General features: G+C 39.9%; 2 protein-coding genes across 4 annotated transcripts in view; one reads left to right on the plus strand and one right to left on the minus strand.

The window, feature by feature from the left end:
- Nudt6 (nudix hydrolase 6) overlaps positions 1 to 540 on the minus strand; it is a 15,652-nt gene extending 15,112 nt beyond the window's left edge. The window contains exon 1 of the mRNA XM_021195888.2: positions 149 to 540. The gene's annotated coding sequence lies outside the window, so the exon portion shown is untranslated. The remainder of the gene's footprint in view (positions 1 to 148) is intronic.
- Spata5 (spermatogenesis associated 5) overlaps positions 276 to 16,857 on the plus strand; it is a 164,415-nt gene continuing 147,833 nt past the window's right edge. For 2 of the 3 annotated variants that reach the window (XM_021195885.1, XM_021195883.1), the window contains exons 1-7: positions 276 to 864; positions 4,841 to 4,965; positions 6,443 to 6,600; positions 10,450 to 10,508; positions 11,864 to 12,508; positions 13,363 to 13,492; positions 13,874 to 13,930. In XM_021195885.1, coding sequence (XP_021051544.1) covers positions 705 to 864; positions 4,841 to 4,965; positions 6,443 to 6,600; positions 10,450 to 10,508; positions 11,864 to 12,508; positions 13,363 to 13,492; positions 13,874 to 13,930 — 1,334 coding nt within the window. In that variant the 5' untranslated portion in view covers positions 276 to 704. The remainder of the gene's footprint in view (positions 865 to 4,840; positions 4,966 to 6,442; positions 6,601 to 10,449; positions 10,509 to 11,863; positions 12,509 to 13,362; positions 13,493 to 13,873; positions 13,931 to 16,857) is intronic. The other variant, XM_021195884.1, reaches the window with a different exon arrangement.

The raw sequence follows: 16,857 nt of genomic DNA on the forward strand, positions 1-16,857 counted from the left end.
TCGCCTGACGTAACCTTGTCTCATCCCTGGTGCACGCCCCGCCCCTTCCAGCCCCGCCCCGCCCACTTCGCCTGACGTAGGCTTGTCTCATCCCTGGCGCACGCCCCGCCCCTTCCCGCCCCGCTCTCGTGACCCCGTGCAACCTCACCTCTTTCCGGCGATCGCCCCGCCCCATCTCGCTGCGAACTCTCTCAGGCGTCTTCCGGAGCTCGCCCCGCCCCTTTTCGCTGGGAGGAGGCCCGACCGTAAACTCTCGAAAAGTGTCGCCAACCGCTAAGCTCGAGCTGGACTTGTCATTTGGTAGAGAGCTTAGTGGAGCCGACTGTCCTCGGTGGGTCTGGGACAGAGAGGAGAAATTTTCGGATATATATATATATATATTTTTGTTGTTGTTGTTGTTACTTTAAGTCAGCACACATTCGCTTCGGGACTAGGCAAAGCAGCGGAACAACCGAAGCTCACTTTTCAAGGGTTCAAAGCGTCATCGGCGGTGCCTACGCCTAGCCCGTCTTCCTTTCCGAAACGGTGTCCTCCGGCGAGACCCTCGCTCACCGCCTCCGCCTCGTGGGGGGGGGAGGGCGCTTCTACGCGGAGCATTACGGCGCGCGCGCCGCGCCGCTGCCCTCTGACCCGGAAGTTTGATCCCCGTGCCGCGCACGTTGAGCCGGCTCGGGGCTGCTTTTTCTCCCGAACAGCCTGCGGTCATGTCTTCCAAGAAGAACCGAAAGCGGTCGAAGGAGGGCGCGGAGGGCGCCTCGCCCTCGCTCTCGGCGCCTCCGTCCCGCTCGGGGACCTCGACCCCTTTCGCCCAGCCGAGCCCGGCGGCTCCGGGGATGCTGGTGGTGACCAACTTCCTTGAGAAAGGTGAGGAGAGCGCGGGCGGCGGCGGGGCTGAGGCGCCCGAGGGGAGCGCGGCGTGTGGAGGTGGGCGTGACGCGGGAGCCCGCGGGCCGCCAGGCGCCGGGGCCCGAGCCGCCCGCCCGCCCGCCCGGCCCTCTTTGCAAAAAGCTGAGAATTGTCTTTCTACCCTTTCCTCTTTCGTACGTCCTTCGGGCGCACTGGCGATGGCGTTCGCCGCGGGACCCCGACTAGCAACCCTCGAGGTGGCCTTGGCCCCCTCGGAGACTCGCTGTCCCGTCAGCCCCGCAGGAACGGTTCTTACCCAGGGAGCCCAGCCCGCGCTGAAACGCTAGCCCGCGGCGAGGAACGCGGGCCGCCTACCAGCGCCGTGGCCCTAGGGACGGCGACACGGCGTTTATAGTTAACCGCTGTTGACGAGTCGCACCCTGGGGTCAGTCGTGAGTTCTAGCCCGTCACGTGCGCGGCCGCGGCGGCTCTGGGTTTTCACGGAGTGGTCCCCGTCTCACGGCTCAGGAGAGGCTCACGGAGTCGCGTGTGAGCCCCCCCCCCCCGGGCACGAGCCTGCAGAGCCCGTGTTTGAGTGCAGGTCTCTTTGATTCCTCCTGGGCTCGTTGGTCTGGGATGAGTTTTGTTGGCTTGGTGAATGGACAGACTCCACGTCTGAAAACAATGAGCTGCTTGGTAAACCTTTTAGCATGCGCGATGCGTCGTGGTTCTGAAAAGTGGAGCAGACTCGCTGGGGACCTGGGGTTTGTGTCCAGGAAGACTGTTAAGGCTGTCTTAGCATTAGCACAGTGTTTTTAATCTGCCTTGGCAAGCAGGATACAGCTTGTTCTGTTCTGCACCTTCAACGGCTTCTCAAGTAGTTCCTTCCCACCGTCATTGACACATGTCAATTCTCTACTGCCTTACACCACTGGAAAGGTTCCACAGTGTCTTCCTGCCACCACCCTCTCTCTGTACCTTTTCATTGTCTTCTCACTAAATGGAGTGTCCTCTGCCTCCTTGTCAGTCACATACCACAGCTTCCATGCCATGGTCTCTTGGGCACTGCTTTGTAATGGTCATAGTCTCTGTGTTGTCAAATCCCGTGGCTGGTTTTCATCACTTGCCTTTTGACTCTGTAGCCTTTGCCAGTGTTAATCTTTTCTTCCTCAAAACATCTTCCTACTTAGTTTCCCGTTACACTTTTCCTAGTTTTTCTCCATGTGCATTGGCAGTTATTTTCTCTGTAGGTTTACCCTATTCCATCTGATTCTGACATAGTGAAGTTTCTCAAGCTTAAGTCTGACACCCTTTTTCTTCTCTAAATATTCTTTAAGGCAAGAATATCCAAAGCTAAGTTTCCCATTTATATTCTCATCAATTTTGATTTTATTTTTGTACAGCATACTGTTTTTGAGTCTTGATTAAGTTGTGCTTTACATCATGATTTCTCAAACATTTTATGTAGCAAAGTTAAAAATATTCAGTAGGTCACAGATTGACACTTTAATAAGATAGTATAATTAGAAAAAGTTTAAAAAGGCAGAATAATGAAATTTTTTTAATTCACAGACACAAACTTTTATCTGCTTGCAGTAAAAGTTTCTAATTTTTTCAAACTTAACTTTACTATGAACTAGTAACAAGTAGTTTGTAGACTATATTTTGAATAGCATTGTCCATTACTCTTCCCTTTCATTTCACAGTCACTTAAGAATCAACTTCCTAAGCCGTTGTCTTCTTCCAGGAACGCAAGCTTTAGTCCTTACAGAATTCAGAAACCTAGGAGTCAGGCATAATGCCACCCGTTCTCTCCTCAGTGTCTGCTCCATTGCTGATGCTGTCTACCGTCCGGGTAGTCTCTGTATTCCTCTTCCTACCGCTCCTGCTGCTCTCAACAACTCAAACAACATCATCTCCCACCCGAACTACTACAGTGGTCTCTCTGTTCCCACTTTTGTTCTCTTACTCTTTTTCTACTTTATTGTTAGCATGATTTTTTTTTAAAATAAAAATCTTGTCATGGTCCTACTATTAATCCCTTTGGGCTTCCATTGCTGTCAGAGTTATGATCAGTATCTTGATGCAGTATATTGCCACAGATGGTTTTGGCCTTCCTTAAGCAACCTTCTTAGTCTTTGAAGGATGCATCATGCTCCTGTCTATCTTCAGCATTTCTGTATGCATTTTTTTCCTGTTGAGAAATACAAATTCTCTTCCTATTTAGTTATTTCTTCATCTTCTTCCATACCTGAATGTTAGCAGCACTTTTTTGAATAGCAGTTTCTAATTCTTCCAAATTAGGTCAGATCACACATAATAGGCTTTGCTAGGTCCCTTAGTATTCTATTATTGTATAATTATAGTTTGTCACTATACAGTTATTCTGTACTCATTTAATAATTCATCCTGCTAGATTATAAAACTCCATGAGGTGATAGAGCAGGGGTGGGTGGTTGTTTGAAATTGATTTTATGGGCTAGTGAAATGATTTAGTGGGTAAAGATTTTAAGGACCAGAGTTCAGTTTTCACCCATGTAAAAAGCTAGGTGTGGGAGCTGGGGAGATAGTTCAGTGGGTAAAAGGACCTGCGTTTGAATCCCCAGAACCCATGAGAAAAACAAAGTATGGCTGTACATCTTGTAACTAAATAATTGGGACTAGAGAGCTCACTGGCCCAGATTAGCCAAAAGCTTTCAAACTTCTTTCTGATTGAGTAAGAGACCCTGTCTCAACACATTAAACACAGAGCTATGGTGAGGTGGTGCATACCTGTAATGTATGGGGAGACTGTCCTAGTTTTCTTTCCATTGCTGCAATCAAATACCCGAAAAAGCAGCTTAAGGGAGAATGGATTTGTTCTGGCTCATAATTCCAGGTTGTAGTTTGTCATCAAAGGAAATCACAGTGGCAGGAGCCTGAGAGAACTAGTCACATCGCAGTGATAGAGCAGAAAACAGTAAGTTCATGTATGCATTCATTGCTTTCTTTTGAATGTAATGTGACCTGCTCTAGACTGCTGCTATGAATGATGACGACAAGTGACAATGTGCATGGAGCCTGTATGGTATAAGGATAGAATAGACTCCTTAAAGTGACCTCTTACTGCCACATACATGCATGCAGACACTAAATGTAGATACTTGGAGGAATAAGCACTGGTAGAATTCTGTGGAGAGCTTGAGTTGATTTGGGTCCTAGAAAAAGAGAAATGTATAATATATTGGGAAACAAGGACTTGGATAGAAATTTGTACATGATCTTCATTAACGAGGAGATACAGAGGTTTTTAGAGGTTTTGAGGTGGAAGCAAGCCTCTAGAGCCAAATGGATATGCCAGTTCTTAGTGGGAGTCTTTGGTACCAAGTAGCTGACTCAGAATCTTTCTTCAGAAAGTATGGAGACCATGGCAAGTATAGTTAGTTTTGTTGCTGTTTGTTTTTGATAGTGCCGAGGGTAGATCACAAGGCCTTGGCCATGTTAGGTAAGCGCGATACGTCTGGGTCAATACCCCAGCCACAAGTAAGTTTTGGTTGTTGGTTGTTGGTTGTTGGTTTTGTGTTGTGGGTTTTTTGTTTGTTTGGTTTTTGTTTTGTTTGTTTTTCAAGGCAGCGTTTCTCTGTGTAGCCTTGGCTGTTCTGGAACTCACTCTGTTGACCAGGCTGGCCTTGAACTCAAAGATCTGCCTGCCTCTGCCTCCTAAGAGTTGGGATTAAAGGCATATGACACCATCCAGCTGCAAATATGTTGTTAGTGAACCAAGAGATTTTTTTTTTCCTTCACTTTAAACTTTATAGATTATAGTCATACATTGCCAGTAAACATCCAAAGAGATTTGGCTTCACCTTAGTTTGTTTAAAAAAAAAAGTTTCTTCTGGATATGATGAAGTTCATTGATGGAGTTATATGAACATAGGATTTTCAATTACTCTTTTAAAAATGCCTTAATTTCAGTTATAAAATAGTATAAAATAAATTCTTTCTTTTTTTATAGTAGATGGCAAAGTTCCTAAGACATTCCAGAACTCCCTTGTTCATCTTGGACTTAACACTATGAAGTCTGCAAACATATGTATAGGTCGGCCAGTGCTCCTTACCAGTTTGGATGGAAAGCAGGAGGTAAAAGTCCTTATCCTTTTACTTTGCAAACATTTGAAATCATACTGGTCTGAACTTTTAATACAAGTAGGAGTCTGTGAACAGAACTTTTTAATTGTATTGTGGATCAGAAGTTGGTTCTTTCTTTTTGTCATGCCCGTTTCAAGGGTCAACAAGTTATCAGGATTGTTGGCAAGTGTCTTCATTTGTTGAACCACCTTGCTGACTCAAAAAAAAAAAAAGCCCCACAAAAAATTGTGTATTATAGAAGACAGTCATATGGGTGCTAGAGCAGTGGCTCAGCAGTTAAGAATGTGTCCTCTTCCAAAGGATCTGAGCTCAGTTCCCAGCACCTACATCAGGTAGCTCACAATTGCCTATAACTCTAGCAATACCCTCTCACCATACATATGCATATATACATAATTAAGATAACATGACTGTCACGTGTATAATAGTCACTCAAATACCAGAGAAAGGGTCTTTTTTTCTTCAAGGAGGTAGTGATGCATATCCCTTTCAGTTCTGTTTCGCTAATCTGTTAAATACATTTCTCTGTAGAAATGTGATTTTTGAGGTAAGAAGAGCACCTGTCCTTTATACAAATATTTATTATTCTCCTGGGTTTGGCTATACTTCTTTCTCTTGACGTCATGTGGAATTTGAAGACATCCAAGAACAAAATTTTTCCCAGATTTTTAGCAGCTTGGCTCTCTGTCCTGTTACCACCTCCTGCCTCTGCCCTAACTTTTGTTTTTTGGTTTTTGGTTTTTTTGCTTGTTTATCTTTTAACTTATTTCATCTGTGGGAGATGTTTACATGTCTTCATACACCTATAGATACCTCAGATGTTTCTTAGGACCCACTTTCCCTGCTCTTTGAGCTGGGGTCTGTTACTTGGCCTGGAACTCATAGATAAGTCTGTGGTGTTTGGCTTGTATGCCCCAGAAACACACTGTCTGCCTCCTTACCACTGAGATTACAAGTGTGAGCACATGTAATTGGCTCTTTTATTGGTTCTGGAGGTCACACTTAGATCCTCATACTTGCATAGCAAGTGCTTTACGGACAAAGCCATCTCCAGTTCCAAGATCCAGGCACTAAAGAGACTTATACTATTGGCAGTGCATCAAGAATATGAAGTACCAGGTTACCTGCATTATAAGTTACCTTGCTTTTACTATTTTCTCCTTTGCTTCTTACCTTACTGTCTATTAATGTCTTTGTCTGCCTTTAAAAATCTGCCTTCCCTCATCTCACCATGAACTCTTTTGTGATCTTCACAGAAGATGTAATAGTTCATTACAAATAATTGGTGAACTTACATAAGATTTAATTTTATGGCTTTTTTTTGAACTGCAATTTATCCCATAACAATTTGCATCAGATACTGTTTGGAAATAATGTTTTATGTATTAGATGTGCTTAACATGTAATCTATAAATTGATGGCATTATATACTGGTTTTCTAATATTGCTGTTTTCTTTTTCTGGGTAGGTTTATACAGCCTGGCCAGTTGCAGGATTTCCTGGAGGCAAGGTTGGCCTGAGTGAAATGGCGCAGAAGAATGTGGGTGTGAAAGCTGGTGAGACCATCCGGGTCCAGCCTCTTTTGGGTGCTGTGCTTCAGGCTCAGGAAATGGACTTGGCGCTGAGGTTTGTCCCTTTTCTTTGGTGACTGTCTAACTCACAGCTGCCCAGTAGAAGTGTATGGAGATGGAGTTGGAGATATGGCTTATTATTAAAAGTTCTTGTTCTTGCAGGGACCCAGGTCTACTTCCCAGCACCCACATGATAGATCACAGTCATACATAGTTCTAGTTCCAGAGTTAAATCCAATGCCCTCTACTTTTACCCACAAATGTGGTACATAGACATGATATGCTAGAAAAGCACTCATACACATAAGATAAATAGGTCCTTTTTAAAAAAGGAATGTAATGAGAGGTAAAAATGTGTTCAATTTTTGTTTTTTGTTTGTTTGTTTTCTTTTTTTTCGAGACAGGATTTTTCTGTGTAGCCTTGGCTATCCTGGCACTTGCTTTATAGACCAGGCTAGCCTTGAAACTCAGAGATCTGCCTACATCTGCCTCCTGAGTGCTGGGATTAAAGGTAGCAATACCGCCCAGTGATTTTGCTTTTTCTAAACAGATGAAATGGGATTGTTACAAGTTTTATTTAGGCCACTATATGTAAAATATTATTTGAATACATAATTTTTAAAAGCTACTGGGAAGGTATTTTACTCCCCCCCCCCCATTTTTTTTTTTTTTTTCCTAGATCATTTGTTTGTTTTAGACAAGGTCTTACTATATAGCTCATTCTGGCCTTTGATGATCCATCTGATGCTGCCTATAGATACTGGGAAATTTCTTCTTTTTATTTGGGATGGAAACCAGGGCTTTGCACATACTATTAATCCCATTAACAGCTACATTTTGAGTCCATGATAGTCACATATGTTAGTCATCTACTATATAAGATAATATAAGCTGAATGGGTGGATATAATCATGGATAAGGGACTCTGTTAAGTAGCCCTGACATTTTAAATTTTATATAACTGATGAATATACAGCAATGTTTCATCTTAACTTGCAGTTAAATCAGGGCACTAAAGTTATCACAAGAGTAGCAGCATATTATGACTAGATACCAAATGGGTTTTTTTTTTCCTCTTTGCCACTGAAGCATATTTATTCCAATATGAACATGTCAAATACTTTATAATTAAGTATATAAAATTATTTTCTTAATGAGAAATAATCCTATGGAAATATTTTAGCAAGATAAAGAACTAAGTCTACATTGAGTCGCATTCTGCTGTTAAAGGCCTAATAAAATGTTGAAATAAAAATTAATGGCTAACAGAGAAAAATAGTATCGATGTCTGCACATTCAATATTTGTATTCCACATAACCCAGAGAAATTAATTTAGAGCAGTACCTTTAGTTGAAAAACCACTACAGATTACTTTCCCTTTTTGGTTTCAGCATTTTCTAGAATGTCTTACCAGTTTGATAACTTTTAAAGATTTTTGTTGTTGTTGTTAATTCTTTTGGGAACTGAGTACAATGTGTCTCAGCCATGTTCTTCCCTTAGACCCCGATTCTCATTCCCTGCCTAACTTTGTTATTATTATTTTTTCTGTAAGCCTGTCAAGACTAATTTGTGCTGCCCACATGTTCTTGGATGACTAACCGGAGTCTATGCTCTATAGCAAACTGAATTTTCCTAGCGGCTAACAGCGGTTTTCCTTCTTAGCTCCAGGTCTAGGTGTGGGGTTTTGTGCCCAGATCCTTCTCTCTGCTGGGATTTGATGTGGCTTGGTTTTTGCAGGTCTTGTGCGTGCTGTCACAGCGGGTTCTAGTTCATATGTGCGACTCTCCTGCTATGTTCAGAAGGCACTGCTGCTTTGTACCCACTGTCTCTGGCTCTTACATTCTTTATACCCACCTCTTTCACAGTGATCTTGGGAGGAGAGGAGGTGGTATATGTGTCCCATTTACGGCTGAACATTCTGCTGTCTTAGACTGAGCCATCTCTCCAGTGTTTTTTACTTAATTTGTGGTTTGAGGCAGTTTTACTTTATAAAGCCCAGGCTAGTTTACTCCTGCCTCATCCCTTTGAGTATGTGTCACTGCAAGCAGCTCAAGAAATAATTGTTAATTTTGATGGCTCCAGCAAAAACATTTAACCTGGTAAAAACAAAGAGCTGTTGCTACCAATAGTTCTAAATAGCTCCTACTGAAGGGTGAATAAAGGGTCTCACCTATCCTTTTGTACATAATTAATACATTTTAAGTTAGATTGATTGCTGATGAAAGTCGGACCCAAATTTATTTTAATAACAGTACCTTAATATAGGGAATGTTTATGTAAGAGTCCAAAAACATTTTCTAGTTGTCCTGAGTTAAAATTGGTTTTCTTTTCTTTTCTTTTCTTTTCTTTTCTTTTCTTTTCTTTTCTTTTCTTTTCTTTTCTTTTCTTTTCTTTTTTTAAAATATATATATTTTGAGCTTGTGCTTTGGCATTATCCCTCTGCCTACTTTGAAGGACAAGAAACTTTTCTGTTTCCTATAAATAAATAAAATAAATAGCCACTTAATAAACATTGAAAAGCATAGAGGAAAAGTAAAGAATATAATGTTGAGAATCTGTTTTATATATCAGATGCATATACGTGTGGTAGTTTGACTAAGAATGTATTTGAATGCTTGGTCCCCAGTTGTTAGAACTGTTTGGGAAAGATTAGGAGGTATGGCCTTGTTAGAGGAAGTATGTCATGGGGGTGGGCTTTGAGGCTTAAAGAACCTCATCATTCCCAGTGAGGAATTTGTATAGCTATATATCTCTAAAAAAGACAGTGATACTCGCTAGCTCAGGTAAGATTCTGCTTGTGTTGCTGCAGAGAACAGGAGCATCAGACATGTTAAGGAATTTGCCTGAACAAGCTTTTAAAAGTAAGAGTGTGATTTTAGATGATCCCACTTCCTGTACTTCCTACACACAACTCTCCTGTTGGAGACACTGATTACTAGGAAGATCCCAAACAGTTCCACCAACTGGGGACTAAGAGCCCTATTTTTTCCTAGGCTAAGTCTCTCAGAATCAATTTCCATGGCAGTCAGTATCTTTTTTTTTTTTTTCCTCTTCCTGTTTGTGTCTCTTCAGGTGATGTACTGTGCAGAATTTGATTTTTTCTGAAGATCTAATGTGTAAATTACATAAAGGGAATGAAAGTAGCTAAGAACAAAAACCTTTCTCTGTGCTAGGCAAGTTCAGAAAGGGAATGATTAATTTAGGCAAGTGTTTTTCAAATGTGTTTGACATCATAGAAATAAATATCCTTCTGATTATAACTTATATACAGTATGTGTGTTTATGTGTGTACCTAAATAGATGGATATAGCTATACATATACACATGTGTATTTGCCTGTACATGAAATATATTTGTATGAGAAAATGTTTTACAAAGCAGTATTTACCATTTCTCTGCAGTGTATACTCACATTTCATATGGGATTAGTTTTATGATTCCATGGTCTTCTAATGGATTATGTGTTGAAAGATCACTGACCTTAGCTTTTTTTTTTTTTAAGTTTTTAAATTCTTTTGTTATTTTTCATTTTATTTATTTTTATTTATTTTATAACAGTGAGTACACTGTTGCTGTCTTCAGACACACAAGAAGAGGGCATCAGATCCCATTATAGTGGTTGCTGGGAATTGAACTCAGGTACTCTGGTAGAGCAGTCAGTGGTCTTATCCGCTGAGCCATCTCTTCAGCCCCTGACCTTAGCTTTTATAGCATCAAACTGAAGATATTTTCCTGCAAGTAATATGTATCTAAAAAGTGTAAATCAGTACCAAAATTGTGTAAATCATTTGTTTTCGGGTTTTAAAAAAATTGTTCTATTGGTCTACAATATAACTATACTTGGCACTTTTTTCGTGGTTCAGTGTACCTAATGATGATTTCTGTTTGTTTTTCTTTCTGTAGTGACAAAGATAAGGAAATTAATGAAGAAGAACTGACTGGTTGTATTCTGAGAAAACTAGGTGAGACTAGTATTTTAAATTGTTTCCCTCAGTTTTAAGTGGTAAATGAGCGGCAAAAAGTGCTTGTAATCATAATATTTTTTAAATGGCTAAGTGGATATTCTCAATACCTATTTGAAGACAAAGGTGGTGATAGAGCAGTTTTGTTTGTGTGTGTATATGACTGCCCCCCTCAATGTTTGTGGGTGTGCATGTATTGTGTCCCAATGACTTGAGTCCTGACACTCTCACCCTTAGGTAGGGTGAGGGAATGAAGAAAAGACAAACACAAGAGACGCATACAGAAAAACTGGAGTCAGATGCATGTATGCTTACTCTGGTGAAGTGGCATGCACTACTGCCAGCAGACAGGAACCCTCAGCATGTTTATAGGTATAGCCAAGAGGGAGGGGTTAGCTAATCTGAGTAAGATGATGTCTGTAGGTTGCTGGTCTTAGGTTGTAAACATCTGGGAGGAAGAGGAAGCTGTCGTTGCTAGTTTTTGTATATAGTTGCATTAAGACACCCCACCCCCACCCCCAGTCCCCCAGGAAAGCTCTGCTATCCTTGTGAGCCTGCTCCATGTGGGGAACAGCTTTGCTAATGTACAGTGGGGTTTGAGGCTTTGAAGTCCTTGTCATGGCTGTGCCCATGTCAGCAATACATACAGACTCAGGACTTCAGTCCTCTCCCTACGTGAGTACATGCTTGTGTGCATGTGTGTTTGTGCTCGAGTGTACATGAAGGCCAGAGGCATTAGGTGCTTCAGTCTCTACCTTCTTGATTTATTAGAAAGATTCTTCAACCGAATCTGGTTCATGGGATAAGCTAGACAGGCATCCTCCTGTTTCTGCTGAGATTACAGGAATGCATCAATGTACCTGGGTTTTTGTATGGATGCTTAGGGATCTATGCTCCTTGTGTTTGCTGAACAAGCACTTTATTATTTGAGCCATCTCCACAGTCTTAGAATTGAGACTTTTTTTCTTCTTTTAATATTTTGACTGTATGTGTAATAAAGTTTGTCTGCACATATGTCTGTATATCACATGTGTGCCTGAACTGAGACTTTTCAACCTTGTACATTTTCCAATGAGGAACATTGAAGTGTTGGTTTGAGTATGCCATTTAAATTTAGCTTTTTGGTAAATATGAACTTTTGTTGCTATTAGTTGTAGGATTTTGGATTTACTGACCTACAAGAGTTAAAAGAATGATCTTTTTCATACATCTGATACTGTGTGATATATGCCCTCTATATTTTGTAATAGTTACTTTTATTAGTGTTCCAGTTTTGTTAATAGCAAATACATTGCTATTAAAAATGTTAATTGGGAAAAATTATGCTAATGTATATTTAATCAATTGTTTTTTAGATGGCAAGATTGTTTTACCAGGCAACTTTCTATACTGTACATTCTATGGACGACTCTGCAAGTTACAAGTGTTGCAAGTAAAAGGGACAGATGGCACAACATTGGGAAAGCCTCAGAGCGCCTCGGGCACTGATGCCCAGGGAATGGCCTCTGAGCATTCTAGCGTGGAAAGTAGTGCTGTGGATCTCTCCTTCCAGCTAAGCCAGTTAGACCTGAAAGAACCTCAGAGCCCATCAGCACAGAGTACTCCCTGTAAACCCACTAATGACAGAACTATGAATAAAGCTGGTGAAGTTTTGTTGGATGTCACACAGAGCCCTAGGGTTGGAAGTGGACTTGGACTAGAGGAAAGCACAGGTCTTAAGTGTAGTTTTGATTCATCCAAAGAAGGAAATACACAACCTGTCAGTGAAGAGGAACTACTAAAACCTGCTAGTGCAGGGGCAAAGAGCAATACTGATACTTTTTATTTTATTTCTTCAACAACAAAAATCAATCTTCGAAAAATTTGTACAAATTCAAAAGAACAAGACAGTCAGTTCAAAGTAACTTATGACATGATTGGCGGCTTAAACAGTCAGCTGAAAGCAATAAGAGAAATAATTGAACTGCCTCTCAAGCAGCCTGAACTTTTCAAGAGTTATGGTAAATCACCTTCAGTTTTCTGTATTCATGTTTTGTTCAAATTCAAAAACAGTTGGTTAGTTTTACACCCAAGTAATTTCTAAGCCTCTTGTCCCTATTTCTTGAGTCAAGTGTTAATTGCTTTGGGAGATGATAGTGAAATGACTTATTTGCAATATTTGGTCTTTTAAGTTGTATGAGTGGCAGGTGAGTTCTGAGAGCATATTATCTACTGTTGGTGGACTGTATCTCAGAAAGTATCTTGCTATGTTAGATAACATAATGCCTAAAGAAGTAAACCAAAGATAGTCATGGTTTAGTTAAAACTTACTAGAAAATGTAGTTCTGTGTGTGTCTGTCTGGAAGCAAGTGATTAAGGAAGTAATTCAACTCCTGGGAAACTCAGAGCTGCTCCTGCATGGTTGCTGTCCAAATTCTTTGCTTATGTAGTTCCCCCTTTTTTTCCTTTCTCATACATCTTTATGTTTTTAAAAGGAACTCATGGATTTATATATTTGCTAGTAATATTTGTATTTCTTAAGAATATAAGTTGGAAGTAATTGTGTTCTGATTACTAAATTGTGATACCTGGGATGGGGCAAGACAAGGGCTGTTTTTAAAAAAACAAAAACCAAAAATGTACATGATTCCCTTGGTTTGTGATCTGTAGAGAAAAGGAAAGTCACTAATGGGGCTCAGAATTTGTGGTAGACAGTACACTTTTTGGGAAGTAGGGGAAAGGTATGATTCTTAGTTTGTAGTGTAGTACAAGGTAAATTCCCATTTATAATTTACACTGGAAGTTGTATGGCACTTTAGCAAGAACATTAATAATTATACTGAATACATTGTTTGTTTGTTTGTTTTTCTTGTAGGAATTCCAGCACCTAGAGGGTTATTACTCTATGGTCCTCCAGGTACCGGAAAGACAATGATTGCTAGGGCTGTTGCTAATGAAGTTGGAGCTTATGTTTCTGTAATTAATGGTCCTGAAATTATAAGCAAGTAGGTATATGACTTAGTAAGTAAAGTTAACATTACTAAGTTTATATGTCTCAGATGTGGCTCCTTAAAACAGTTGTGTTGTATTCCAACAAGATATTTCATGCATTAAACTATTTTGGAGTATTTTAAATTTGCCCTTTTCTGAGGATGATTTTACCCATGTGCTTAGCCAGACCTCATACTTTAAAATGTTTTTGTGATTATACATGTTTTTCTAAATTTACTTCATATAATACATACAAAATTTGAAAATAATTTTGAAATTAATTTCAAGTATTTTAGAAATGCTTGAAAATTCAGACTATCTTTTATAGAAAAAAATCTATAAACAATAAGAGTACATGAACTTTTTTCCTTTTTTTTCTTTCTTCCTCATTATAGATTCTATGGTGAGACTGAAGCAAGGTTACGCCAGATATTTGCTGAAGCTACTCTAAGGTATTGTTAATATTTGATGCTTTGGAATCTCTGAGACTCTACTTAAGTAAAATAGTAGCACTTTATGCAAAGATAAGAAGTAACACAGATAGTGATGCCCTTAGATTGATTGGAGATTTAAGGAAGTGTTATCTATTTGTGTCTAGTGTCTAGTGTTTGATAAAGAACTACTAAATGACATAAAGCCTGTCAGTTCCTGGGATCATTTCCACAGTGTCTTTGCTAAGATTGCATCTTTCTTTAGTAGTTTCTGTGTTTTAATCTTATAGGAAAGTCTTGAAACCTTTGCATATGTTTTGGTATAGTGTGAGAAATGGATCTATCTTCATTCTGTATGTGGATACTTATTTTTTTCAGTATCTTTTCCAGCCTCTCCCTGCCATGACTGTTTTAGACACTTTTGTTAAAAATTACATGGCTGTTCTATGTCTTCTATTCTATTCCATTAGTCTATGTGTTTTTTGTGTCAGTACTATGCTGGGGTTTTCTGTTTTGTTTTTCAAGATTTATTTTTATGTGTATGGGTGTTTCGCCTGCAGATAACGTCTGTACACCACATGCATGCAGTGCCTGTTGAGGCCATAAAAGGGCATCGGATCCCCCAGAACTAGAATCACAGACTGTTATGAACCTCCATGTGGTATGGGAATCAAACCCAGTTCATCTGAATTGCTGAGCCTTCTCTCAAGCCCCTGTGATGTTTTTCTTACTGTGGTTCTGTAGTAGTTTGAAGTCAGAAACTGGTAGCTCCAGCAATCCTCTTTCTGCTTACTATGGCTTTGGATGTAATACTGTGCTTGCTAATGGGGGTCTGCCTTAATTTTATTTCTGTTGATAAAAATACTCTAGTTGAAAGCAATTAAATGGGGTAAGGTTTTGGTTTCTTTCTTAGCTCACAATTCTAATTATAGTCCATTGTTGTGGGAAAGTCAAGGCAGTAGGAACTTGAAGCAGCTGGTCACATCAAATCCACAGTCAGGAGCAGAGAGAAATATTCATTTCTCTCATACATGGGGATTGCTTGCTTGTGCCCAGCTTGCATTTTCTACTCTTAACAGTTCAGAACATGTGGGAAACATGTGGGGACTGGTGTCTTCTCTATCAGTTACCTTAAAGCAGAGTTCTCAGAGACATGCCTGTAGACTAACTTCATAGACAGTTTCTCACTGTAATTCTAAGATGATTGTAGGTAATGTCAAGCTGACATTCAAAGCAGTCTTGCAGTCTTGTTTTTCTGTATGGTTTCTGACATGTTTTGTTTTGTTGTTTTTTGTTTTTTTCCTGTCTCTAAAGAATGTCACTGGAGTTTGATAGGAAGTGCATTAAATCTATAGGTTGCTTTTAGTGACTTTTGTAACCATCTTTATATTATCAACTGTCAATCCGTAGTAGCATTGAAGGTCTTTCATCTTCTCATCTTCTTTATCTTCTTTTGTCAGTATCTTCAGGTTTTCTCGTAGAGGATTTTTTTCACCAGGTTGGTTAGATTTGTTCTTAGGTTGATTTTGTCCTTTGTTTATGCAACTGAATAGATGTGAATGGGATTATTTGTCTTAATTTCTCTCTGGGTAAGTGTGTTACTGTATAGATTTTTTTATTTTGATTTTGTATTGTTACTTTGCTGAAACTGTTTACTATGCCTAAGAGTTTCATGGTGTAGTTTTCAGGGTGCTTATATATAGGATTGTATTATTTTTGAGTAGGGATACTTGGAACTTCTTCCTTTCTGTTTGCATCTCTTTTGTTTTCTTTTTCACTTTTCCTTTCCTTTTTGATGTTGCTGAGGATTGATCCTCAGTACAACTACCACTGAGTTACAGCCCCAGCTGCCCCTTTTATTTTTCTTTTCTTACTGCTTTGCCTATGGCTGGGTTTTGAAAAGGAGTGGAAAGGGTAAGTACACGTGTGTTGTTCCTGATTTTAGAGGAAATGCTTTCAGTTTTCCCCCATTTTATATTATGCTTATCAAAGGCTGTCTGAACTTTATTATATGCCATAAATTGGTTTACTTGGGCTTATGGCTATGGTATCACATGCCAGAGGTACTCTAAGTTTGTAAGTTCTACTCTGGGTAGGCCTACATATCTCTCTGTGCACTTCATTGACAGGGCAGAGCTTCTTGAGTTTGTCAGCATTTGACCTCAGGCTCTCCACAACTGCCTCCTGGGGCTTTGTCTCACTTTAGGTCTGTTTCACATAATAGGTATTTTTCTCAAGATTTTACGTAGCCTTTGTCAATAGTGTCATATATAAAATGGAATTTTTTTCTGCCGACCCATTGCCAGAGGAGTCTCTGTCACTGAAAACCACAAATGGCTTTGAGGCTTAGAATGAGAGCTCTGGCCTTAAGTGTAGGTCTGTTGCCTGTGCCTTTTCACCAGTCTTGCTTTGAGAGTGGAGGTTGGGGCTGGTTTATCTTTATTCCTTCCTCTGCTGCTGTTTTTTTTGTTTGTTTGTTTTGTTTTGTTTTGTTTTGTTTTGTTTTTTTTTTGTTGTTGTTGTTTTTTGAGACAGGGTTTCTCTGTGCAGTCCTGGCTGTCCTGGAACTCTGTAGACCAGGCTGGCCTCGAACTCAGAAATCTGCCTGCCTCTGCCTCCCAAGTGCTGGGATCAAAGGCATGCACCACCACTGCCCTGCTAGCTCCTGTCTTTTTATCCATATGTTTGAAGTATCTTGCCACTACTTCTGTGACTCTTAGAAACTTTTTTCTTTTTCTTTGAAATAGTCTCTATTCTCTTTTACTGACTCTTCCACTTCTGCAGGTCACAAAGAGGCATCTTATGAAGGCAGATATATGCTGGATTATGAGGTTGATAACATTACACTAGAATTACTCTTGAGATTTTTTTTTTTGATTTAGCATTTTAGTATTTTTGTTTTTAATATTGATAAAATTGAAATTTAATGTTATTTTAATTAAAATTTT

The sequence above is a fragment of the Mus pahari genome, chromosome 4, assembly GCF_900095145.1.
Source record: "Mus pahari chromosome 4, PAHARI_EIJ_v1.1, whole genome shotgun sequence".
In the NCBI taxonomy this organism is placed as follows: Eukaryota; Metazoa; Chordata; class Mammalia; order Rodentia; family Muridae; genus Mus; species Mus pahari.